The sequence below is a fragment of the Amphiura filiformis genome, chromosome 11, assembly GCF_039555335.1.
Source record: "Amphiura filiformis chromosome 11, Afil_fr2py, whole genome shotgun sequence".
Taxonomy (NCBI): Eukaryota; Metazoa; Echinodermata; class Ophiuroidea; order Amphilepidida; family Amphiuridae; genus Amphiura; species Amphiura filiformis.
The window spans coordinates 5,292,939-5,320,519 of NC_092638.1; the positions used below are offsets into that span (position 1 = coordinate 5,292,939).

The following is a 27,581-nucleotide window of genomic DNA, read 5'->3' on the forward strand; positions in this document are numbered from 1 at the left end:
AACAACCAATAGATATATGACTATCATTGAAGACTGAGTTCCGCAGTCTATTACTTACCTATACATTTCACAAATAATCTTCTTCGTTTTAGCCCAATACCTTTAGGTGTAGGTTTTTGTAGCACACCGTTGCCAATAGTTAATTGTGCCTTTCCCGTAAACATTCCACACAGTGTGTGAATTTTAAACGGGTTAGGAACCGTTCATTATTAATGCCGGAGGGGTTGGGAGAAATGTAATGTTATGTAATTTTCAATCTGACAAACAGGGGGGTTATGTGATTTTTTTTCCTGATGGGGGAGGGGGTGGGGGTGGGGGTGGTGGTCATGTGAAATTTAATAATTACTTACTTTGCCAAGTATCCCGGAAGGTCTGGTGTAGATGTGTGACTGACAATATCAACCATACATAATAATTGTTTAATGATTAAAGGAGGATTTCGCGATCCTAGCATCCTCTTTTTATGAAATTTTTCAGTAGATATCCACGAAAAAACCTTATTCCCAAAATTTCGGTTGATTCCCTGTGCTAGTTATTACTCTAAAAATGACAGATGAATAATAATTATTCAGTTCCATGATTTCGACAACAAAAAAACACGGGGAAAAACAAACAAGACAAAGATTCAAAATGTTTAGCTGTTGTTTACCTGTGATATATAGAAAAGTGTGTCGCAATAAATCGCAATTTGCAAATTTATGACAAATTATTTCGTATAATTTTTAAGCAATGAGTTTAGTTTACTTTCTGGTTAGTTGGAAATACTCTCAGGGGGAATAGTTATGTGAAATTGATTCGCAATAGAAGGTTAGGTATTTTCACCCTTAAAGCGCAACATTCTCCCCCCCCCCATCCGGCATTAATAATGAACGGTCCCTTACCTGAATGGGTGATTCCATTTGAAATCTACTTTCCCTGTGTAGGTGATTAAGGTGGTGTCTTCCATAGGGGGTGTATGGGTTTCAACTGGAATGACCCATTATCAAAAAAAGGTTCAAGTATATAAGTCTAGGAATAGTCTAGGCTCATAGACCGTGTCCACTTGGGGTCACTGCATTGAAAACAACCCGGGCTATTATTGTTCATGGTTGATTACACCCTTCTTTTTCAACTTCGGTAAAAAAAGTTTGTATTGCCCTTCAATCGCCAAAGTCAGGGTCCGTCGGTATATTTTTAATAGTATGGCACATAGAATATTAAAAAACGCAATTTCACCACAAAATACCATGCATGTAAACAATGATTTATCAGGTTTGTCAGGCTCGTTTTTTCATATAGTAGAGTTGTGCAGTACAGGCAAACAGGCAAAAAACAGGCAAAAAAAACCACGACCCTATTTTTCAACTATATTTAGAGTCGGTCATTACAAATCTTTTTTAGCCTTAATATAACCTATTTTATCCTTGAACTAGTACTGAACAACAGCTTTTTAGATGCCAGGGTTATGATATTTTTCATCTCTAAATATAATATGTGAGTGGACACTACGAATGAGCCGTAAACTCGGCAAATTGTATTCTGAGTTACAGTGTAAAATATGCGTGAAGGTCGTATTCATAGCTGTCTCAATTCAGTGCGACAAGTATCTCATCAAACACTGTTTACATCAATCAATAATACTATTGCTGAAGAGGATAATAAGCTTCTACCTATTCCTGTAGAATAGTTCTTATATTTGTTTGCTTTGGCCAAATCCTGTTCAAGTGGTAGATATTTGTCTAGGTATGTATAATCAACAATTAACAATGAGAGGACATTCCTGAACCTCGTTGACTTGGGGATGATTTGAAATGACCGCCAATTATGACTGTTTGATATTTATTACTAGAAATGTGGAAAAAGAGACACATGTAGAACCGATAAAAACTAAAAATTTTGTTGAAGGAACAGAGTTCAACAAACCATAACCCCGCTTCTGGATATCGTTTGAAGTCAAAATGATATACCATTTTAAATCTTATGATATATATTTTCGAAACAGGAAATAAAACAAAATTGACCGGGGCCGACTTTACGGCTGATTCGTGATGTCCAGTCACATATATTGATGCTTTGAGGTATTCAGGAGGGTGAAAGTGCATAGGAACAATGCCGGAAACTACGTCACGCTATTGTTCGACCTAGGCTACATAATTTTTAACGCATGCGTGTTCGTCAATACAGCTTTAGTCTCCTCCACCTTCGCAACGCGGTACGTGGAGTGACTGGAATCACACTGACGGCGGAGGAGAATACTAGCTGGTCAGACAGTTTAATCTACCAAAAAACGTTTCAAAACGTAAAAAGGGGCCAAGTTTAAAAAATCTTTCCTGTGTGGCTTTTTACCCTTTTTTAAACTTGGTCCCATTCAGTAAAGTAGCTAATAGTATCGTAATAACATGAAGAATGAGTCATAATTTCTACATGCAACAATTAGGTTTAAGACTGTTGGAAAGCGGTGCAATTTGACGTAGGCTATGTATTATCAAAAACATTTGAAGGTTTATGTTTCATTATATTGCGTGTTCATAAAGAGCAGTAGAGTATTATATAAACTTAGCAAATTGACTGTCTGTCAACCTGCTACATATAGGCCCTACATCTGTACATAAAGGCGCAGAATCGCACAAGACGATGAAGAATTTAACAAAGTGAGTATTTGCTACTTTTGCTTAATTCAAAATACATTATAACGTCTTTACGGAAAAACTTCAATCAAGCACGAACATTAATTAATTTACTCTACAAAATGAACACTGACAACTAAGAAAACAAACAAGGAGCCTAAAGATGACTTCGTATGGGTCTTCAGAAACTTTCATAAATGGGACCAAGTTTTAAAAAGAGTGAAAAGCCACACAGGAAAGATTTTTTAAACTTGGCCCCTTTTTACGTTTTGAAACGTTTTTGGTAGATATTAATTCTTTTTTTGAGGTAAAAAAATATTGCGCGGATGAAGACGAATACGTCTATGTCACTTCAGCAGATCACTACATCCTGATAGCCCTCTCCAGCAGCGCATTGAACATTAGGCTCCCTTAATTCTGCCTCTTCCACTGGAGCACTCATCACTACCCTGATGCATATAAAACCTTCTCTTTCAACCTCGATCTGTATTTGAACTTCCTCCATTCACTGACTATAAAGGTTATGAGGCTGGATTTGTAATGTACACTTGTCTGGAAGTTCCTTCACTGCCTCACGACTTGTATGCTTGTGATACTTTGCAACCGGTACCCGGGCTCTTCACCTCGTATTGATCTCTCACCACACCACATTTCGCCAAAATACATTCTAGAAACGCTTGCTGTTAGAATATGAAAAATTTTAATTGTAATTATTGCACAGGTCACGGCAACACTGTGACCTTTCCGGAAAAAGCCGAGTGGCAGGTTTTTCAAATAAATATTTTCTGTGTAAAAACTGTACCATCAGATAATTAATGGAATATATGAATATTAACTGTACATCTATCACAACACTTTTTGATAACAACTTGCGTCACAATTGATCTAGTATAGAAGGTAGAGAATTTATTTCAATCTTATATACGCCATTTTTTTTTTTGGAATTAAGTGAAAATTAATTCTGTAAAAACTGTATTTTTTATGTAATTTTCACATTAGACCCGACAAAAGATTACCGTTTTATTGTTATGATAATCTAATCTTTTGATTTCGTAAATAAAATTAGGGGTCTAATGTGGATTTAGGATGCAAACTGGAACAATCCAATGCCTTGTCAAAAGCATTTGCTTCAAAATGGAGTTCGGATGCACTTCGTAATACAACTTCCGCCACTACGGGAAACCACATGCACAGCAGAGCACGTGGCCGATATCAAAATCGATTTTATGTATTGTGTATGTAGGCCTATTCACAGAACCCTCGTATTAATTGTCTCTATGCGCTTGAGAATTCAACAATATAAATAATGGTAGCTTTATTATAATACACATTAATGTTTTAAGCAGATAAAATTCCAAAATATGATGTATAGTAATGAAGTTGCGATTTATTAATATTATATGTTTAAATTTTCACGATGACACTGTCAAGTCCTTCGTGGTCGAGCGGTCTAAGGCGCTGGTCATATGGTATAGCCAAAGAGCTGCGCCGTGAGTTCGAACCCCGCCTCTGCCAAACTTTAAAAGAAGTAAAATTAAAATTTTACTTTTTAAAAATTTCATATTGGGGAAATGTGACTGGGAGAATTTATGTATGGCGTGGAGTGGTGTGATCTCTCACTGTTCTTGACAGAGTGCTCTTAATATGTATCAAACACAACATCTATTTTGTTACTCTGACTTTCTTTACTCAGTGCCATTCAGGGAAAATTGTACTGGCAATATCACAAAAAGTTGTTTGGTACTGGTCAACCTTTACTCTTTTGACTAGGTTCATTCCATCGACCACAGAATCAGAGTGTTGTGGGAATCGGTCAATCACTGTCGCATATCTTGTACATTTGTGGCCAAGGCAGCTTTGTTTGTATGTAATTGTTTCATAGATTTTGCACCATTTTCAGTCTCCATTTTCACTAAATTCAAAACCTATTTTGGCGTTTATAAAATTAAACTGCAATTGGGTATCATTATATTTATATGCTGTGCAGTTAATATTCATATCGAGGGTTGAGAACCAGAAAGCCTTATCTCAAGAAATGCCATTTAGAGAAAAACCGGTTTTAATATTTTTGCGAACTAAACCTATTTACAACTCGTCATGTAAGTGTCTGATTTAACTCTAGTTTGGTCCTATCACCAGAAGCTGTATCACATTCATCATAACAAATGTCAATTATGATTAAGAATAGTGGAATTTAAGACATTCTTTAGTATTCCTATAAATGAACACTAAAGCAATCACAACATTATATGCCTTATATTAGAAAATTAATTATCAAGCACGAATCACGTAGTTTTATTTTGAAACAAACAAAAAAATTCCCGGTAGCCGAAATTGTCCTTGCAATGACGTCCAAGTAATACAATGAAGACTGACAACAATTGAGCAATAACCATGACGTCATTGCACTAGACAATTTCGGCGCAGGAATTTTTAATATCGCGTGTTAGTATGGTAATTAATCCGGCTTCGCCGTAGAAGTGACGTAATAAGAGAAAATACCATAGCAATAAATGAATACAATTTGTTTTAATTATCGCCCTGCACTACAACATTCACGCGGTACATATGCATTGAACCATAGATATCAAAGAACAGGGATAAACTAACCCGTAAAAATTTCTGTCGAACAAAAGAGGACACGAAGTTGCCGTCGTACTGTTATTAGTCCGCTGGTCTCGGTCTTGATCTCGGCCCTCCTAGTCTTGAAGTAACGGTCTGAGACCGGCTCGAGATCAGCAAAATGAGTGAACAGCTGGCAGCCAAATCTCCAGTTGGATTAAATGAATTTAATTTGTGCCCAGTATACTGCAGTTACTGTTCATTTTCCTATACACAATACACAGTGCTCTCACCATTGACGTGTGACCTCTACAAACAATGTATGTTAGAGGTATAGGGCATTGCCTAGTTAACGTCACTGTGTGAAAAATAACCGGCCAATATTTTTGTACTCTCTGAAATTCTAGAAAATATAGTTTTGTAACATGTCCTAAATTTTTAGCTAATTTAGATGTTTAGAAATATTCGCACTTTGGTGTTTTAGTAAGGAAGGGCACGGCATGGCCTGCAAAATTCCCTGTGTAAATTTTTAGTTACTATCACTCACTTGTGGACCGCTCTCTTTCGAAGGGCATTAAAGCTAAACCACTTGACGGATATTTTTGTACTTGCTGTCAATCACGAATAATGTATACATTACGTGTAGGCTAAAAACTGAGTAGGTGGGGCATCTGCAAATGTTCGTACCTCCCTGATATGTAAATGACAGATAACAGCAAAAACAACTCCCATATCTGTCCATAACTTTGGTCAGTGGAGCGAGTCAGGGGATTTCAAGTGGGTGATTATTGATTGGCAAGTGCCATATTTGGGCATAAGTGCAGTCCATCATTCAATGTGGAGGATGGGCTAGACTTTATCGATTGGAGTAATTTCCTTTTAACCTGGTTTAAGTACTGCAAAGGTCGAATCATGTTTGCTGTACTATGAATGTTTACCACAACTGAATCAATAAAGTCATATACACTAAATCGCAACTAACAGCCTTATCACATGATGACCCACCTTACTAATTTATTTATGTTTAATTAAATAGACCTATTTACTTACAGTTTCTGTACAGATTTTAATGAGTTTTTGCTTTCACTATTTCTTAATATAAAAAGAAATTTCTTGGGGGATTGCATCTTGTATATAAGTGTGTGTTTGTTGGATATGATACCTGTCACTATAAGGACAAAGGTACATAACAAAATGATGAAAAGGTGCCAATTATAAGAATCGTCTATTAATTTATTTTTTGTTAATCCTCAATTGAAGGCTGACGAAGACGTCTTAGTGCAAAAATTCTTAATGCAGTAATTTCATTGTCACATAAAGGCTATTGTTCATTATTCCAAAGACCTTCAACGTCTTTGATTATTCATATAACTACTAGTATTTCTAAGCAATTCTCCAACTGCATGTCTTCAAATGGGCATTCCAGTTGTAATCCATACACTCCCTAGATATGACCTTATAATCTCCCACACAGGGGTGTAGATTTCAGATGGAGTTACCTCATCATATCCCTGGAGTTACCCATTCAGGCATTCCCGTTTGAAATTCACACTCCCTTCACATTCACAATCGTCCATTCTTAAGGGTACTTGCCCATCAATTTCATTCAGGCATGTCAGGGGTGTGTTTGAAAAACGGCACAGCGCATTAGTAAAAAGAATTTACACCAGGGTTCGAACCCGGGTTCAAACCACTGCCAAGGCAATATGAATGCTAAAGATGCCTACTGTGCCACGGTGACTGTGGTTAACATTCGGCGATTTTCAAAGATAAAAATCAGATCTTGGTAGGAATACAGTCATAGAAAGACATATGACTCTACTTGTCTGTTTGTTTTTCATTTAATACAAATAAATTTTGATGAATTGAACTGGTATGACTCTTAGAACTGGCATGACTCGTGATAAACGACGATTAATTTAGTAATAATAAAATGAAAACGCTGGGTCATTCACGACGTCATTTGTAATTTATGTCAAAACCTGGGGAGTGACCACACACATCCATGTTTATACGTGCGCAATCATTACCGTACTCAATGATCCCGACAATACCATTTGAATATACCGCCTTTATGTATGCACCTGCTTGATACATCTTGTCACTTGCGGGAAGATATACTATACCCTAATAGCTTACAATAGATACCCCACCGTAAATAGCTCTCTTCATTACCTCTCTGTGCCAGGATATACGCGTAGTGTACGTACTTTTGAACCATATTTTGTTCAAAAATGATAGGAAGGGACTGTTTTCAGCTAAAATGTTGGCCATCAGCAGATGCCCAATGGTATCAGGAAGTGTTACAGAAAGGTAAGCGTACTCATTATTTATTCAAAATTAATTTATTTATAAAATCCGAATGGGAAATCCGAAAAAAATGTCAGGTCAAAATTCTCATCCTAGAAATATTGTGAAATAAAATAAAATCAAATTTAGGCTCCGCAAACAACGTCCAATTATTCCCAGAGGGGTTTGCTACACGCATATATAATAAATTACGATTTGGGGTTAATTTGAGAAGAGTTATGCCTCAAGTTTCAAAATACACCGAGTGCACCTTTTTTGACCAAAAACCTCGACTATTCAACACTCTGTAAAAACAAATCAAGAATTATGTGGGATAATTGCAACTAAGCATCCCAGCAAACACAAAACGTTTTCGACATCATTCGCAAAAGGTTATAAAAGGTTGTCAGAAAACGTTTAAATGTCGGGTTATATAAAGGGTATATTAAGAGTATAAAACGTTTTCATAACCTTAAAAAACATTTTTGATAATCTACTGCTCAGCAAACAAAAATGTTTTACAGAAAATGTCGGGTTTTATAAAGGGTATAAAAACGTTTTAATAACATTCCAAAAACATTCTTGAAAACTTGATACAAAACATTCTGTAAAACAGAATGTTATTTTGGGGTTGAAAAAATATTTTGCGAAAAATGTTTGCCCAAAATATTTTCAATAACGTTTTAAAAACGTTTTCATGACCATTATATAACCCGACATTTAAATGTTATTAAAATTTTTAAAAAAAACATTTTAAGAACGTTTCTGTGTTTACTGGGTTAAAATATTTTAACATAATGATATTTAAGTATTGACGCAATATTTGGCAAAAATTTTTGCATAAATAGTTTACAATAACATTTTTTGAAAACATTTAAAAATATTTTTGGAGTGTGTTTTCATACAAAACGTTTTAAAACGTTATCATGACCTTTATATAACCCGACATTTTAATGTTATTAAAACGTTTTTACCTAAACCAAATGCCAAAATATAACTTATTTAAAACGTTTTTAAAACGTTTTTGTGTTTGCTGGGATATGAACGTTATGATCTAAGCTACCAGATGCATCATTAATTTCATGACTATGATATTTAGTTGTGGAAAAATATTACTTTAATATTTTGGCGGGATTATTTCCCGCCAAAAATTTCAACCAAAAGAGAAAGTACCCTTAAACACTTGAGATCATTCTTGCAATCTTATTGGTTCTTACCCGTGTGATATGACACGATATCACACGGGCCAGCGCGTGTGTATCGACTCGCTATTTGAACCAATCGAAGGCGCATAGCAACAACGGGACTGATCGATTTTAAGCCCTAGGTTGCAAACTTCCTTGCAAAATGTAGGATTTAGGGACCGCTCATTATTAATGCGGGATGGGTGAAAAATACCTACCCCCCCTATTGCGATTAATCAATTTCACGTAACCCCCTATTGAATCAAACAAAATCACATAACCCCCCCCCCCCCTTCAAGCAAACTTAAAATATTAATGAATTTAGTCACAGAGATTGGGATTTTGACATTGGGGGTGATGGGGTAGGAAAAAATTCTTGAAGTCATAGGGAATCCAGCTCTTTTTGGCGACAAAATAAGTGTATTGTACAAATGCGCGAGGAAATTTTTACCATTTTGAAGCTGAATTGATGAAATATGATGCAAGAGTGGAATAAATTTGCAATTTTGTGACTAAAATTGCCAAATATAAGGTTAATTTGGTCAGAAACCCACATAGGCCTACAGGTGATTGTATGGACCATACCCCTGGCAAAATAGGGGGGATTCTACCCCTATGCCAATAGATCTACTTTTGATGAGAAAATTTATAGGTATGTGCTTGGAGGTGGGGTGGTCATGTGTGAGAGGTGTGTGTAACATGTGGCAGTGGCGTCGATTTCTTTTTTGACATTAATAATAATAATAATAATAAATAAATAAATTTTAGATTTATAAAGCGCCTTTCTCCAGATCTTAGCGGACTCAAAGCGCTGTAATTTCGCTGCAATGGTGAATCATCACAATCAGATCGCATCAACTAGGTTGCTGCCGAACGGCGCACACCTATCCGCATTTAGATTGTACCGATCCACCAATTATCTGTGCAGCTCCCCAAATTCCATTGGGTGACGGAAGTTTTTGATAACCAAACAACTAAACACCGATTTTTGCGATACAGGAGGAAAACCGGAGATCCCGGAGAAAACCTGCGAGAGCGAGCATGGAATCGGGATAAACCAAGTGCACATGAGTCCTTGGGCCGCGCCGGGGCTTGAATCCGGGACCTCAGTTACCGCTGCGCTAACTCGCCCTCCCAGGGGGATGGGGTAGGAAAAAGTAAATATTTCTTGAACTTGGTATAGTGAATCTAGCCCATTTTGGCCGTTGACTATATTTATAACTACAAATGCGCGCGCGCGCAATTTTTTGGCCCAATTGAAGCGAAAATGGTGACATATGGTGCAAAATAGGAACAATTTTGTGCGAATAAGTCAAGTCAGACAATTATGTATGGTATGATTGATATTGTTACTGTATGCAAGACCTTCCAAGATTCTTGGTATTAAAAAAATAGTGAATGACTATTAAATTTCACATGACCCCTTATCAGGAAAAATAAAATCACATAACCCCCCCTGTCTCTCAAAGTGAAAATCACATAACCCCCCTGCATTTTCGCGCCCCCTCCCACATTAATAATGAGCGGTCCCTTAATTTGATTAAAATTTGTAATACTTATGATTTTTTTATTTGAATTAAAGTGTTTAAGAATGAGAATAAAGATATTGTTTTTAGCCGGTTTCGTGCATCTATCGTCTCATATAACACGGACGACATCATTATTTTTTTCCATTGTTCAGAACAATAGCAACCGGACGGAACCGCCCGGAACCGGCGGTTGACCGCCAGTCGAGTGTTGATTTCGTCCCTTATGTTTGTCTTCCAAATTTGCCTTTTCTTGGTCTCCGGCGGCGAGAATTGGGTAAATTAAATGTTATATTTGGCTCAGCTATACCAAATCTCATAGTTGGTTTAGCTACCCCAGTTGTCATACTTGGCATAAGGGGGTAAGAAAACTTTCTTATTGATGGTATTTTCAAATTTGTCAAATCTTTTTCAGAATTCACAGGTTTGTAGCCCGCCGTTAACAACAAGTCCATGCAATACCTTTGTACTGTTACCATTGTTTTGTATGTTATTTTTGTTCTCCATGAGTACGCAGATTTTGAAGACGAAGACCTTTTCATTTCATTGATTCGCAGCCATGTTTTCACCGTTTCTGGAACAGGTAAACCAAGAAAATCATAAATGATTTGTACCATATCTGTTGGATCGTCTGCTAGATCTTCGTATCTTAGCAACATATAACGACCTTTCAACCAAGATGGCGGTTCTTTCCAATAGTTTAAATTATTCTTCAACTCGTCACATTCACTAAGTTCCATATCAACAACGGATGACATTACTTTTCTTGATAAATACACCCCACGTGGGTCACGTACCAGTTGTATCACCTTAACATTCAAACTATCATCCATAACGATGCTCTTTAAGTGTTTCAAATCTGGCACCCGAACAGTTTTTATCGCCACGTGTTTACCGCTTCGACAAATTTCTTCAACCATACGGGATCGGGACGTTTTAGAGAAATAAGTAGAGAGGTACTGTTGTTTGCTTTGACTATTGCTGATACGTCTATGGGTTCTTTTCTTCCCAAGTAAATCTGGGGATTTATCAGGTTTTTTAGCGGAGCTTCTTTCACATAGCATTGAATTCCCAAGTTTCTTACTGTTCTCGCAATTTAGCCACGTATCTTTTGCATCCCACCACGTGTAATTTTTGTTGGTAAATTCACATTTCAGTATGTCATGTAACATGGTAATCTGGTCGTGGTGAAGCTTTCTATCTTCTTCCTGTTTCTCATACATCTTTCCACGAAGCGGTTCATAAAAGTAAGTAAAGTCAGGATTGTTGTTGAGAATTCCACCAGTGAATGTAGACCCATATCTCCATCTTGAGATAATAATTACGTGGACTTTGCGATCTTTGCTTATGTCCATTGGTTGTAATGTCTCCTTATTCTTGCCCACTCTCGCGAGATAGTTCGCGTTTAACGACACTGTAAGAAAAGAAGATTAAATAGGTGACAAAGAGAAGAAAATTTGTGATGGTAATTAAGAGACAAGTGACTTCCATTATAATCTCAAATGACAAGAAGTCCATTATCAGTCCAAGAGAGCGCCAAATATGGATCAGGAGTATTACATAATAATACCCTGCTATGACAATAGCTGCACTAGGTTAATCGTATAATCTCCTTATGTGGTTAGCATGGCTGGGCCAGGAAATCCACAAGGTCAGCCAATGTATGTACATGTATTCGGTACATGTGCCATATCTCTTACAATGGGTGATAAATTTCTGGTTTGTTTTATTTCAAAACGCAACATTCGATATTCTAAAGCTTGGTCCAAATCCAAGAGAAGAACCAACTCTAGTAATTTATGTGGTTTCAAATTATATCGGCTGTTGCCTTTTGGATAGAAATGGTGTTTGTTGATGTGCACAGTTTCCCATTAGATCATAACATGCTGTTGTACATCCAAGGTCAAAGGTCTTTTAATCCATATTTGGCGTTGTTCTGGGACTGATTATAGGAAAGGAAATCAAACACAGACATACTCATACACGCAAATAAAAATATTTTCTTGAAACTAAAAAGAATGGGGAGGAGGTACATGAATCCAAACATCTTACGCATTTAAAAACCAAGATGGCTGCGGATTAAATAATCAGATTGGGTTTTGGTACCACGTCACCCGCTTTTGTCGATTGAAAATTGTGATTTTTGTAACCTTCTACTTCTTATTTAACTTGACGATTAATGAATAAAGACCTACAAACATTAAACCTGTATTATAAATCACACGGATAGTCCACTATATCGTTAGTCCTTAAGGTTAGCAAATATTTTAAACCAAAGTATTCGAGTTGCGATTTGGTAGTTCACAGCATCTTGCGAATGGTAGTGAGCTTTGGCAAAAATTGCATTGATCATTTCATAGCAAGTAAGTAGAAGAATTCAAATATCACAGATATACTTTTGTAGGTCCTGTGGTTCTTGAGTTATGTTGTAAAGAGGGCTGAAACAAGAACACTTTTGTAAAACGTACATAACTCATCAACAGTAATAAATCAAACAAGGTTTCAAAGTATATGATTTGTAGAATGAACATTTGCAAAACATCAAAGTGCTATTTTTCAATAATATATTGCTTTAGCTAATGAAAATCGATTTTTTTTCCTTCGGTTGCTTCGACCAACAACATGAACAATACCAAGTCTACCCTTAAGAGGCATAACTTGGCCAGTAGCCAATGTTGCATACTCAAGAATTCTAGAACATCATAATGATAAAATTGGACTGATTTTTCGGGCAATATATGAACTCATAGCTCGACAATAAAAGCTAATAAATTTGTGTACTGCGCTATATATCCGTGCCATGTTATTGATTCTATATATAAAGTGCATTTGAAAATGAAAATATTGTAACGTGTAAAATTATCAGAGATTTTAAAGATTTGACATTCGCTTAAGGTGGTACTACACCCCTGTGGTAAATTTGTGACTATTTTTGCATTTTTCTCAAAAAATAATAACACATTGATAACAAAAGTTATGTATATTATTGGGGCAAGGAATCCAATTACTACACTGAAATTTCAGTGACTCAAGAAATGCGGTTCAGTATATAAACTGAGCTCAAAAAGAAACTTATAATTTTTTACAACTTGTGAATCACAAGGTCACATCTTAAAATACTGTCAATCAAAATGAACCAAAATTACACACATGATTACTTTAATACTCTACTCAAAACGCATGTCAGTAACCAAGCATTTGTCCAACTGACACAACAGCAAAATGCACTGTCATGGGACAGCTTCCTGGAAGTTCCTCCACTTTCACAGCCCAACTTTTGGCACCCAGCACAAAAAATCTGTGAGAATGCACACAAGATCCTTGCACAGATGATAAAACGGTGCTGCTTTCTGCTTTTCATACACTTTTTTCATGAAACAGAGCTGGGCTGTGAATGTGGTCCAGGAAGGTGTTCCATGTCAGTGCATTTTGCTGTTGTGTCAGTTGGACAACTGCTTGGTTATTGACATGTGTTAAGAGTAGAGTATTGAAGTAAACCTATGTGTAATTTTGGTTCAATTTGATGGACAGAATTTAAAGATATGACCTTGTGAAAAATTATAAGTTTCTTTTTGAGCTCAGTTTATGATAGGAAATGAGGTACATCCTAGCGGTACCTTATTTCTTATCATAAATAACGAACTGCTTGTCTTGGGACACTGAAATTCCAGTGTAGTAATTGGATTCCTTGCCCCAATAATATACATAACTTTTGTTACCAGTGTGTTATTATTTTTTGAGAAAAATGCAAAAATAGACACAAATTTATCGAGGGGGTAGTACCCCTTAACACTTTCTTACTTACCTAAATTTCGAACTGTGTTGAGTAAAATGTAGATGGACACGATGCCAATGGAACCGAAAACCAAACGGCGCCATTTCATGGTGAGGCTCGTCCGTTCTGATCGCTCTTTTCCTTTTAACAGTGGTGCGTCATTTACTTGTATACCTAAGGAAAACAAATAAGTTAATTTCATTAAAAAAAAAGTGTTTGATTGGCGTAACGGGCCGGCAGAAACGGGTTGTTGATAGGTCGAGGTTTTTCTATTGTGGAAAAGTAGCTGTGAATGTTTTGTATTTAAACAAGGTCCCTTTCATATTGAATTGAGAAAAAAACAAAGAAAGCCATAATTGTTATGCCCTTTGAGGACTGGCAATAATGCAGTCGACTATCATTAGGTCGTACACGATCTAGTTGTCACGACTGCGATTAAGTCTACGACTAACGATTTCACACGTACTTTAAGCAATTTGCGTGATTTTTCGACCCTAATTTTTACATTTTCAGAATTAGGGTCAGTATGAATACGCCAATCAAAATTTGTTAGGTCTATAAATGAAACTTACTGTACTAAAAGGGTTACAGCGTGTTTCGACCCTAACTTTTACATTTTCACATAGAATTAGGGTCAGTATGATTACGCCAATCAAAATTTGTTAGGTCTAATGAACCTAACTGTACTACTAAGGATTACAGCCCCGGGGGCGGGGGCACTTCAATTTGAAATGGATATAGGTGTAGGGCTGGCACTTTCGCACCAAGGGGCCTTCGGTGAGAGCAAAATGTATAAAATATGAGGTCATTGGGTGAGAGCATGAATTTTGGCATTCGGTCAGAGCAAAATGTAAAAAATATGGGGTCATTGGGTGAGAACATGACCTTTTTTAAATGGAATCGTTGGGTGAGAACCGAAACAGTGCCTCAGAAACCTCGAAAAACTAATTTCTAGTTCTAAATAGCTTCAAATTTCTTTGTTTTTTCAAAATAAGTAGCAAAATCAGTGATAAATGAAAGTTGCTGTTCAAATTGAACTTGTAAGGGTCTTTGGGTGACAGATCAAATGGAAAAATAGGGTGTCTTCGGGTGACTTCGTAAAAGAAATGGGGTCTTTGGGTGACAGCGATGCTGAAAAAGGGGTCTTAACAGCCCTACATACGCGTCACCTCCAAAGTTGGAGTGCCCCAGGGTTACAGCGTGTTACCAAAATAGTGGTGTTTTTTTTGAGGTCCCGCATACATGATTTTGAAAACAACAAAGAAGCGCGTTTAAAATAAAACCGGCAGTACTAAATATAAAGAGCAATGATGACAACGGAACATATGCTTAATCCGAATTCTGCAAATACACACTCTCATCAGTAGGAACCAACACATTCAATATTAGCCAACACGCAAAACCTTCAGTCAAAACCAGGTGGTGGCCGCATTGCATTCTCTAAATTCAGTAAATTTTCATCGTCAACCGTGTAATTGAATTGGATTATTTTGAAATTTTAAAACGCTTGAAATATCACAAACAAATAGGCCTATGTTGATAAATAATATAAATACAAGCTAAAACCGTTGGGGTTCGATAATGAACCCCACAAAACTAACCGACTATATTGGAAAAGCCATACGGCCGGGCGGTTTCACAAGTTGCCGGCTCGATCATGTCATCCGCCGCCTGGTCAAAACGATTCAGAAACATTTGCCACATCCACCCACAATACCCACCACACATACGAACCACCCCATGCACAATGAACCTCCACACAAATTACATATTATACAAAAACTGAAAACACACGGTTTGCACCCCCACCTCCACAAACATCATTAAGACCTTCGTATTGCGGTACACAAGGAAGTTAATGTTTTTGTGTAGTCCTAATGGACTTTTTTATGTTTCATGTTTATATGTGGTGCCATCAATAGCGAACAATTTTATGCATATCAGAATAATACTTAATCAACTCAATGACTGAACTCACAGTATGTACGTTGAATGCTAAAGGTCTACGGGACAGAAAAAAGAGACGTGAAACATTTTTATGGCTACGAGAAAAGAAATTCTCTGTTTATTTTTTGCAAGAGACTCACAGTGTTGCAAATGATATAAAATGCTGGTCAAATGAATGGGGTGCATTGTGCAAAAGCACTATGGAGCCATGGAAGCTCCAACAGTAAAGGCACTGGTATCCTGTTTCATAGTAATTTTGATTTTACAATTATGAAAACCTTATGTGACCCGAATGGTCGTTTTATTATTATTGATATTGATGTATCTGGTAAAACATTCACCCTGGTTAATATTTATGCACCAAACGATGATTGTCCTGAATATTTAGAGCAATTGATGACCATCTTAATCAATTCCAGTGTGATTCAATTATATTTGGTGGCGATTTTGATTGCGTGTTAAATATAACTTTGGATAAAAAAGGTGGTAGAATGCAAACTAATTTTAAAGCTCGCACTGAAATTCTGAAGTCCCGTGGCGTTCGTCAAGGATGCCCATTGAGCTGCTATATCTTTATTTTATGCGCGGAACTGATGGGTATTGCCATCAGATCCAACGACAACATTAAAGGTATCCAAATTGGTGATGGTAACTGTGTAAAAATTTCCCAATTTGCTGATAATACGGGTGTTTCCATAACCTGACCACCTTTTCTGACTACCTTTTCTGACTACCTTTTCTGACCAGCTTTTACAGTGAGCCCTGTGATATTTGATGGCCTTATCCCAATGCCATAGTCCAATAACATTAACTAAACAATCATAGTGCAAAATTTGACCTCAAGTTGTAGAGTATGAGGTTTTTGTACACCAATTTTCAAAGGTCATTCAATGAATGTACAAATGTATCGGAGTTAAAGAACTGTGCACTAATAGATGAGAATGTTTTAGATCCTAGTGTTTTACACCATAATCATAGACAGTCCTGCTGGGTGGTAATTTGCAACTTTTCTCTGGGACTTGTTAATAGATAAACAACATTTTTAAGGGTACATGGTTGTTATTTCTTTCTCACTTTAGATTATTTATTTTGTACCTTTTGCTTGTCGAGTATCCTTTTATTTTGTTTTGTTTAATACAGTTTTGTTTGTATATTTAATGTCTTGGATGCACCATCGGATCGAGTGCCATTGATGTAAAAGCAATTTCCAAATAAAAACTTTAAACTTAAAAACTACAACACTTTCATGGTAAATGAAATTATTTAAAACAAATAAAATAAAATTTTGCACACACATCCAATTTTCCTGACTTCATTTGAACAAGTGCTCCTAGTGTTACCCTCAGCACTTCCCTGTTCAGACTTTGTCTGTCTGATGGACAATTAAGGGTATACGATGTATTGTTGGTCGAAGCAGCAGAAAACAAAGTAGTTCACAGCACCTTGCAAATGGTAGTCCGGATGGTAGTGAGCTTTAGCAAAAATTGCATTGCTCAATAAGCCCAATCGGCATTGGAAGTTTGCAATGCATTGTGGGACACATTTTGCAGTTTTGGGACACTTTGTCCTTTGACCTATCGGAAAAATTCAGAAAAATTGGGGTTTTGAGCGTACAAAATATAATTTAAAACGTGTTACTAGAATAAAAACAAACCCAAAAATTTGATTATTGTATAAATTAATTATTTTATTATTTATAATGATAACATTATTACAATAATAAATTAATGATTACAGCAATTTTCCAGATATGTCAGAGTTCAAAGTGTCCCAAAAAACTGAAAGTTATGGCGATTGGGCTTATTCATAGCGAGCGTATAGAATAATTCAAATATCACAGATATACTTTTGTATTAGGTCCTGTGGTTCTTAAGTTATGTTGTAGAGAGGGCTGAAACAACAACACTTTTGTAAAACGTACATAACTCATTAACAATAAATTAAGCAAGTTTTCCCAAGTATATGATTTGTATAATGAACCGGGATAATGAACTTCTGCAAAACACCAAAGTGTTATTTTTCAATAATATATTGATTCACATGATTCAGATAATGAAAATCTGCTTCGACCAACAATACCTCGTATACTCTTAAACCCATATCCACATTCATGCTGCACCCAAGGCTAATAATATATCAGGGCATGTTTGACAAATATCATGAATATGACCTTGTGAAGTGGTAATTGTGTTTACTTTATTGATTATTGACCCAGCACCTGAAATGATAACTGCCTCCTCTCTAAACTGAGAAGTTAACTGCCCTGTGAAAAACCATGGAAGTATGGAAAAACAAAACAAATTTCACTTGATAATTTCAATTTTATGTCACTTAACATCCAGAATGGTACAACATTATTGTGCAAAGTGTAAAGATAATAAAATGAAGCAAACATCAAAATAATGTCAAATAAGAAGGTCAAAAAAGATGGTCAGAAAAGGTAGTCAGAAAAGGTAGTCAGAAAAGGTGGTCAGGTTATGGAAACACCCTGATAATACCACTCTTGTCTTAGATGGTTCAAATGAATCCCTTATGAATGCTATTAATGTTATTGAAAATTTTGGCTCAATTTCTGGTTTAAAATTGAATGCTTCCAAATCTGTTATTTTGAAGATTGGCTCATTACAGAATGATAAAGATCATATGCTTCCAGATAAGACCTATCAATATACAAAAGGTCCTGTAAAATTTCTTGGTATTATGATTTCACTCAACAAGGATGAGCTTATTAACATTAATTTTGAGCCTCAGTTAAAACAGTTAAGTACAATTCTTGATATAGACGAATCTAAATTCACGCATTCCTACACCTGACTAGCAGCCTTTAGTTGGGTAGCCGTCGGCTACAATGCACTCAAAATGTGAAATGATTCGGCCTTGGCGGAAATTTTAAACTGCATTCCATCACCCGTTTTACACCTTCCGCGAAAACACAGGCAGACAAAAGAATAACACAATACAGTTTCCTTCGACAAAACACACAGCATGGTCTATTCGCTGTTGAAGTGACATAATAATCGGATTAACTGCACGCGGTATCTATGCATTGATGTACTTGCGAACAAAAGCACTATGTAGGGTCTATGAATAGAATGCGGCGGAATTATCTCCATTATATATATTATTAGCTATTATTCTATTAACCCTCCTCGTCCTTGCATCTTCTCTAGGTGTTAGGCGGCTTTTACTTGCACAATTGGACGCTCAAAGCACCAGCTTGGTGCTAGCGGCTACCCAAAGATGTCCGACCAAATCCTGACCATGACTTGGCTACTTGGATTCGTCTATATGGTCGAATCCAACGAAAAGTGTACACGGCATGTTCAGGGCCATAACTTAAAAGTATTAATCAATTGGCATTCATTTTTGTATTGTGTTTATTCGCCTTGATCATACGCTTCGCGCCATATATAATAAGACCCCTTCTGTGAAAAACTTAGACACAGAGACCCCAAAACATGCTATTTTTACCCATTTTTTCAAAATATTTCTTAAAGTATTTTAAAAACGTCTAAATCAGTTGTGAAAAGAAGTCATTGGATTGAATCTAAATTGATTTCCTGAAAGGCGTGTATTCAAAGATTGCCTGTTCAATTTTTCACATATTTGTACATAATTATGAATTTTTGTGATAATTTTTTGAGTGGTATTTTTTACATTACCTACGAATACAATTTTTCATAGCACTAGATATATCTTTAAAAAATGGAAATCACTAATAAATGCGCAATTGATACAAGCTTTGATATGTCCAATACTGAAATGCATTGCATTCAGGCATCTTTATTATTGTGTTTAGCTGCCAGAAATTCTAAATGGCACAAAGGTAGGTTTGGTAAAAAATATGCATTACCTCCTAATACATGTTAAAAGCTGTGTCATTTCCACAAAGTGAGAGAATAGTAAACAATAGTTAAGCAATAGGTGCAGGGTAATACACTCTTTATTTCTTCCAAGTTTCAATAGCCTGCGTTTAAATATTTCTGAGATGTCAACAATAAAAGCAAGTATTCGTAGGTAAATTTCGGTAACCGAATGTTACCTACGAATACAATTTGACATCATGACAGTATTGTGAAACACCGCCATTCATGCCAATGCCCATATTGGTACATAACGAAGGCCTGTATGTTTGCTTTCAAATCATATGTCAATGAAAGTTGCGAATTCACATACATGCCCACCATGCAAAATTGAATACGGCTTAATTGTTGAAAAATATGTACTGAAATAGACGACCGTATGCTCATTTGAAAGAGAAAACAGCTTCACAATAGATTAGAAGGGGATAAATACTTAGATTTGTCAACTGTCATGTGTGCTTCATTTTAAATGTTTACCGACCTTCTGGTGTCTGAGTAATTTGTGTCTAAATTGATTTATTCGAAGGTAACTTTTGACGTTTTCGCTAAGGTTACCTACGAATACCATGGAAAAAACGACTGTTCTCATTGTCTTATGATCTAGACAACATAATGATGGACCCTGGTATAAAGCTAATTGTAGTTGCCCTCAAACGAAAGGCCACAAGACGTAACTGACTCCAAGATGGACTTCACAAGTCTGCAATAACGGTTTTAAGCGAGTTGTGTGCAATTAAGCAAATTAAAGTCACTTTAGTGCCTTTGTTTCTTACTTCAATACTCTTTCAACCACTGTGAACCGACATTATTAATACATGATAGGGTCTAAAGTATCAATAAACGCACATAAAGAAAATGATACATTGAAAGTGCTTTATAAAATGAAGTTTTGATTGGGATATCCAACAAAAGTCTAATTCTTACCTACAAATACTGAAATGTTACTTACGAATACAGCATAATACATGACATGTGTAATGAAGTGTCGCTACCAATGGAAATTAATTGTCAAAACTTTAAGCGGTACCCCAGGACACTATTATTACCCATATACGGATTCATTCAACAATTATTTATTATGTAAAATTGCTGATTAACTACTTGTATATTAAAATGAAGTGGTCAAAATCTTGCTAAAAGCATCAAAAAATTTTTTATCTAAGGTAATAGCATTTATTCATTTGGACGTACCATCTGAAAGAGATCTAAAACTACCATTTTATTAATTCATTACCATAATAGCAAACTTTAAACCTCTAAACTCAATATAGATATTGTTAAATCGCTCATGTTACCTACGAATACCCGGGTTTGTTCACCTTTTCATTGTATAAAGCGTTAGGTGTATGCTTATAATTCCTAATATTCTTGAAAACATATATCCTACTCGTTCTTATACAATGTGTAAATTGATTCATACTCATTTGATAAATAAAATACAGAAACTGACCTAAACTTCATTTTCAAAAATAAACTAGCATAAATTGACTAAGATCATATTGATCGCGTTATAAAAATAAAAACAAATATTTTCTGGTTGAGCTAGCATTTTCCTGACACCCTGTGGTCTACATTGCACGAAAAAAGCGTTAATGGGAATATTCCATTTGTTTTAGGTTGATTAGTATTGCGATAGTGAAAGCATCCTAGTGGTATTCGTAGGTAACATTGGGTTTTAATATCACATTTACTATCACACGTCCTGGATTTATTTTTCAAGATTAGTAATGGCACTTTTGGTTCCTATAAGGCCAATATGTCATCAATCAATGGGAAAAAGGAAAAAATTGTGGAGACATTTTTATTTCGGACTTTTATTTTTGGCCCGTGGACACTTTTGGTTGGATTCGACCATATGGTCTCAGCGTGATCTTACTCCAATAGGCCGAATCACTATAATTAAGTCTTTAGCTTTGTCACAGCTGACTTACCTCTTTTCCGTCTTACCAACTCCACCGAATACATTCATTAAAAAGATTGAGCAAATTTTATTTAAATTTATTTGGAATGGTAAGCCAGACAAAGTTAATAGAAATGTGTTGTACTGTAAAAAAGAGGATGGTGGTATGAATATGACTAATATTTATAACTTCATTGATGCCTTAAAATGTGCTTGGGTTAAAAGGTTTTTAGATGATGAGAATAAAAGTAGTTGGAAATATTTGTTTTCAAATGAATTGTTAAAAGTTGGTGGGGATTGGATTTGGTTGTGTAATCCCAAAAGTCATATTAACTTCAGCTATGACAAAATTTGTAACACCTTTTTGTGTGATGTGTTGAAATCTTGGTTTAAATTAAGGAATATGGATCATGAAAAACAGATGAAGTTTTATGGTACAATTGTAACATAAGAATTAACCGAAAAACTTTATATTTTAAGTCCTGGAGTAGTAAAGGTGTCAATTTTGTATCTGATTTAATTATTGATGGGCATTGGATGTCATATGAAAATTTCAAAGATAAATATGATATCAATTGTAATATCTTAAAGTATCTGAGTGTGATAGATATTATTTCAAAAGCCTTTAAAAGTCAGCTGTTGGAAAGTAAACACAACCGTGAGCTACAGCTGATGTCCCAAATCAAGAATGCAAAGAAAGTTACCTCATTTGCATATCAATTACTTTGTCATACAGCTCATCACCCAGTCCCTAAAGCACAACAGAAGTGGAAGGTTGAATTTGAGGTCAATGATATGAATTGGAATTTGATTTATACTATGCCATTGTACATTGGATACCAAAACACGGTATTTACAATTTCGTTTTATTCATAGAATCCTTCCAACAAATAAGTTTCTCTATAAAATTGGCTTAATTAATGAGTATAAATGCTCCTTTTGTAAGGAGGAAGAAGAAACCATGAAGCATCTGATGTGGTCATGTAAATTTGCCAAAGCAATGTGGAATGATATTTTTGGCTGGTTGAGAGAATTAAATATTACCGTGAATATTACCTATCGGGAAGTATGTTTTGGTATTTATGATGACAAATATGCCACTTTTTTGAACTTGATTCTATTATTGACAAAAAGATTTATTTATAAATGTAGAGTTCAAGAAATTAACCCTATCTTTAATGATTTTAAACACTGGGTTTTTTTCATTGAAAAAGTAGAGAAGGAAATTGCAAATAAAAAAGATACTTATGGTTATCATGTAAAGAAATGGGAACCATTATTAATATTAAGATGAGGTCTGTCCAAAAGATGTCAGAAAAAAAGTTGTTTGTAATAATTTTGGTATCGTGTTTGATGGTTGTTTGTAAACTTGTGTGTTTTATTTCATTTTGTATGCAAATAGAAATATTAAGGTACATTGTATTTTCTTTATGATATTATTGTATTTGCATTTTATGTAATGTTTGTGAGTTTAAAAAAATAAAATAAATAAAGACCCTCACGGGCTTTGAAAGACAAAAAAAAAGATCTTCGTATTGGCTGGTTGTTGATTTTTAAGGTACACATTTCGCGTTATTGTTATTGTTTTATTATTACCTCCCCCAGGAACCTTCCCTGCTACATGTATGACTTTTCTACATGTATTTACTTTATTCACACATTACATGGACCTTCAAACACATTAAAGGCCTTTTGAACACATCATTCACACTACCATAACACATAAAACCGTGTGTGAACAATAATAGGTTACGTTTCCAAATTTTGTTGCATCTTCTCATTTCACATTTTACGCTCTCCGACAATATAAAAAAATATGGTATACTTACCCATGCATTTGACAAATCAAATAATTATCTTCGTTTTAATTCTCTTAGTAGATTTCTGTGTTGGTAAGTGTTGAATACAACGCTGGTAATCGCGTCTCTATCCCGCAAATTACAACGACAAAAAGACAGTGCAACTTAAAGTTAAAGCTCATGATTTTCTTAAGTCTAGGCTCATAGACCGTGTCCATTTTGGGTCACAGTATTGAAAACAATCCGGGCCATTTGTCATGGTTGATTACACACTTCTTGTTCAACTTACAATGAGTTTACCTATCCTACCCTTGAACTAGTAAGCAACTCTTTTGATACCAGGCTTAATATATATTTTTTTCATGTCTAAAGCGCGCTTCAGACTCCGTATTGTACGTACAATATTGTATGTACAATACTTTTCGTGACGTCAAAAAGTATTACACGTGCAATAAATAGTATGTACCGGGAAAATATATATTGTGCTACAATCATTGGTTGCTTAATTGATACGTATTTGCCAAATTTCTAAGAGTGGTAAATTTAGTGAGTGTTCGTGCACGGAATGATGAACATCTTTAGCCCTATTAATACTAACGATATTAATAATATTAAAATTGTAATAATAATATAAAAGGCACATTCAGTTCTTATTTATTTATTTATAGATTTATTTATTTAGGCCTATTTGTTTATTTATTTATTTGTTTATTTATTTATTTGTTTATTTATTTATTTATTTATTGATTGATTGATTACTGATTGATTAATTGATTTAGCGAATCATTTATACTGACATTTAGTCATATATTGATTTAGTCAGTTTCTTAAGTATTATTTGTAGGCCTATGTATTTATTCTGGTTTTGATTTGATTGATACTGATATTTTTATTGTTTTTAAAGTTTTGGCATATAACATTATACATTATAACACGTTGTGTTATGAATTTGCAACAGCTTTTTACATGTTGATATCGTTGAGGCATGTTATGATGGTGTATGTTATAGACCTACTTATGATCATCCCAATACATCCATAAACGTGTTAATGTGAAACGAGATTACTTTCAGTGTTGAAAGAGTTTCACCTATACGAACATAATTCTGAAATATGTCTCTCTGATTGGTTGATTGTCAAGAGGATTACGGCATCCTCAAAGCCTCTTGCTGTAATTCTCTAATCGATATCTATTATAGGACCGATCTTTTGAAATCCATACAACCGTGTCAAATGAAATAGTCTCGGATCATAGTTTGTGGACGATACAACATTGATACGTCAGATTTCGGAATTGTATTAAAAATAGGCACAAATCACATTGAACAGGTTGAATGCTGGCAAAAGTAGATAAAACAACTATGGGTCGAATTTACATTAATCAGTGTCCTGGGCCAGGATAACATTTAGGACTCCTTCGCATTTTAAAACAATACTTTGAACATCAAATGTCCTTGCTTTCATTTTCTCATTTAATTTGTTTTAATTGTAATTAATTTCTTTGTCCACTGGCTCTGTGGTAAATCCGGTATTGCCAAATATTTATCGTCCATTACCCGTGTTAATCTATTTATTTATTAAAATGCACCATCTATTAAATTCCTGTAATACAATGTATAGGCCTAGTGTATTTGATAACAAATTTTTATTTTTTATTGGAATTTGGGTGCCATTACACGATTTCATATATATAAAATATGTTTGGGCATGGCGGAATTAGTATATGATTAAAGATAGACATACTCTTAGGCCCCCCTTTTTTGAATGTTTGTACATTATTAATATTAATATTTATGTACAAAATGCAAACGAATGTATATATATTTGATTGTTTTGTAAACATTAAATTTGATGTTTACTCATAATTATGTCTGGAAAGTCAGGGAAAAACTAAGGAGCATCGGTATTTAGTTTCCTGGGAAAGTGGATCAGCTGAGCAGTGAGTAAAAGCATTCGCCCTAAATCTTTATTTGATTTTTATTTTTTATGAATTTATTAGGCCTACTGGTAAAGTGCAGAAAAAACCTCAAAACGCACTCTAGGATTTTTTCATCAGCAGCAGTAGAAATTTATCTTGCATAGATTTTCTGGTGTCCTCGCTTGGATTTAGCAAACAATGAACCGTCAGGGTTATAGCGCGTTATTTAATCTGATTCAACTAGTCGTGGCACGTATATTTATTGCACGTGCAATAATTTTTGACGTCACGAAAAGTATTGTACATACAATATTGTACGTACAATATGGAGTCTGAAGCTAGCCTAAATCTACATGTATTTATGCTTTGAAATAATTGACATTCGTTAGAAAACATTAATATAGAAACAAGAACAATAATTAAGTGTATTTTGATAACATGGGATATTGTATCGTGTAAAATTATAATTCCAAGTAGAAAAAGGGTTCTTAGGGAGTGTTCATAAATACTTTGGTGGGGGGGGGGGGGTGGAAAAGTTGGAACCTCGGACGTCCAAAATGTTTTGTTCACCCCTAAAAAGGGTGCATTTTTGATCCCCCTTTTATGGTCTAAAATTTTTTTGGTCCCCTTCATGTCCTAAAAAAGAAACCAAAAATATACATCATTAACAGTGACATAGATTTCTTTTTGACATTGGGGTTGGAGAAAGTTTCTTGAAGTCCAGTGAATCCAGCACCTTTTGCCGACAAAATAAGTTTATGGTACAAATGCGCGCGCAAAAAAACATTTGACATATTGAAGCTAAACTGGTGAAATATAGTCCAAAACTGGAATTAATTTGCGATACCCCCTATTAAGGACTGATTTTTTTTTGATCCCCACTTTTTAGGACCCAAAGTTTTTGACCCCCCCCCCCATATTTTCCACCCGCCACCAAAGTATTTTTGAACACTCCCTTAATAATAGTCATGGCGTCTTTCCCTGGGAAAGATCTTGCATCAGGCCAGACCATGGCCAGACGGTAACACAGGGGCGTAACCAGACCTGACCTTCGGGGGGGCAAGATTTGAAAAATTCCCAATTTCTGAGAAAAAGCTGTAGTATTCATGTGCGAAGGGCTTGACGCGAAGGGTTAAACGGGTGGGGTCCAGGGGCAAAGTCCCGGCGAGGGCCCTGAAATCAATGAGACCATACAAGCGCTAGATGATTAATACGTTTTGAAACTATATATTACATTGGCAGCATAGACCCTATAAATATGAACTATTATATTGCAATGCAATATATCGCGTTGTGATAAGAAATTAATTTTTTGATATCGTTTATTTTACAAAAAGGAAATGATTTGGCCACCCAACTTTTTCTGAATATCTTGATTCTGAAAACAAATACAAAATATTTGCATCATGATGCAGTCATGTCTACAGTAGAATTCATCTCGACCTTTGCAGGACTTAAACCCCATTAAAAGCTATTAAACCAAGATAACACTCATTGAAACAGCTCAACTGATTAAATCGGATCTTCTCTGGTTGTGCACATGTGTCTGTTTTATATGTGCGGTATCGCTATGTTGTGCTATAATACAGCTTCAGTTGGGTAACTGATTATAAAGGAAACGCAAGGAAACAATGGTATGTGGACCTCTGTTCACGAAATGAGACAATGGCCTGCTTTTTGTTAACCAGCATTCTTGAAAATGAGCAACATAATGATTGTTGACTTAACACGGTTTGGAAATAATTTCTTCATATTTTTGGTGTTATCTGTCGTCTAAATTAGCTAAAAATTTAGGACATGTTACAAAACTATATTTTCTAGAATTTCATAGAATAGTTTAAATGTAGCTTGTACCGTTTTTTTGTGGCATCCTTCAGAACGGAGCGGTCAAATCTCCATTCAATTAACACGGGGAGTTGGCTAGCTATGAGCTAGCTATGCTTTGCCCTCACTCATATTCTACGAAAGTGCGACTATTTCTGAACATCTAACCTAGGTGTAATTTTAGGTCATGTTAGAGAAATATATTTGCTAGAAGTTTGAAGAATAGTTTAAATATCGGCCGGTTATTTTTCACACAGTGATGTTAACTAGGCAAATGCAATATACTTCTAACATACACTATTTGTAAAGGTCGCGCGTCAATGGTGAGAGCACTGTGTATTGTGTATAGGAAAACGGACAGTAACTGCAGTATGTGCAACTCTGATGTG

General features: G+C 35.4%; 1 protein-coding gene across 1 annotated transcript; it reads right to left on the minus strand.

Annotated features, from left to right (window-relative positions):
- Nucleotides 1-10,148: 10,148 nt before the first annotated feature.
- On the minus strand, nucleotides 10,149-23,816 carry LOC140164254 (carbohydrate sulfotransferase 1-like). Its single transcript, XM_072187523.1, has 3 exons — nucleotides 23,482-23,816; nucleotides 13,973-14,116; nucleotides 10,149-11,581 (listed from the first exon to the last, which is right to left on the minus strand). Exons 1-3 carry the CDS (start codon nucleotides 23,483-23,485, stop codon nucleotides 10,392-10,394), a joined length of 1,338 nt encoding a protein of 445 aa, XP_072043624.1. The 5' UTR covers nucleotides 23,486-23,816; the 3' UTR covers nucleotides 10,149-10,391.
- Between the last annotated feature and the right edge of the window lie 3,765 nt (nucleotides 23,817-27,581).

Coding starts and splice junctions, on each gene's coding strand:
- LOC140164254 (XM_072187523.1), bottom strand. Junction 11,582..13,972: donor CAACACAGTTCGAAATTTAG/GTAAGTAAGAAA, acceptor CTTTTCTTACAG/TGTCGTTAAACGCGAACTAT.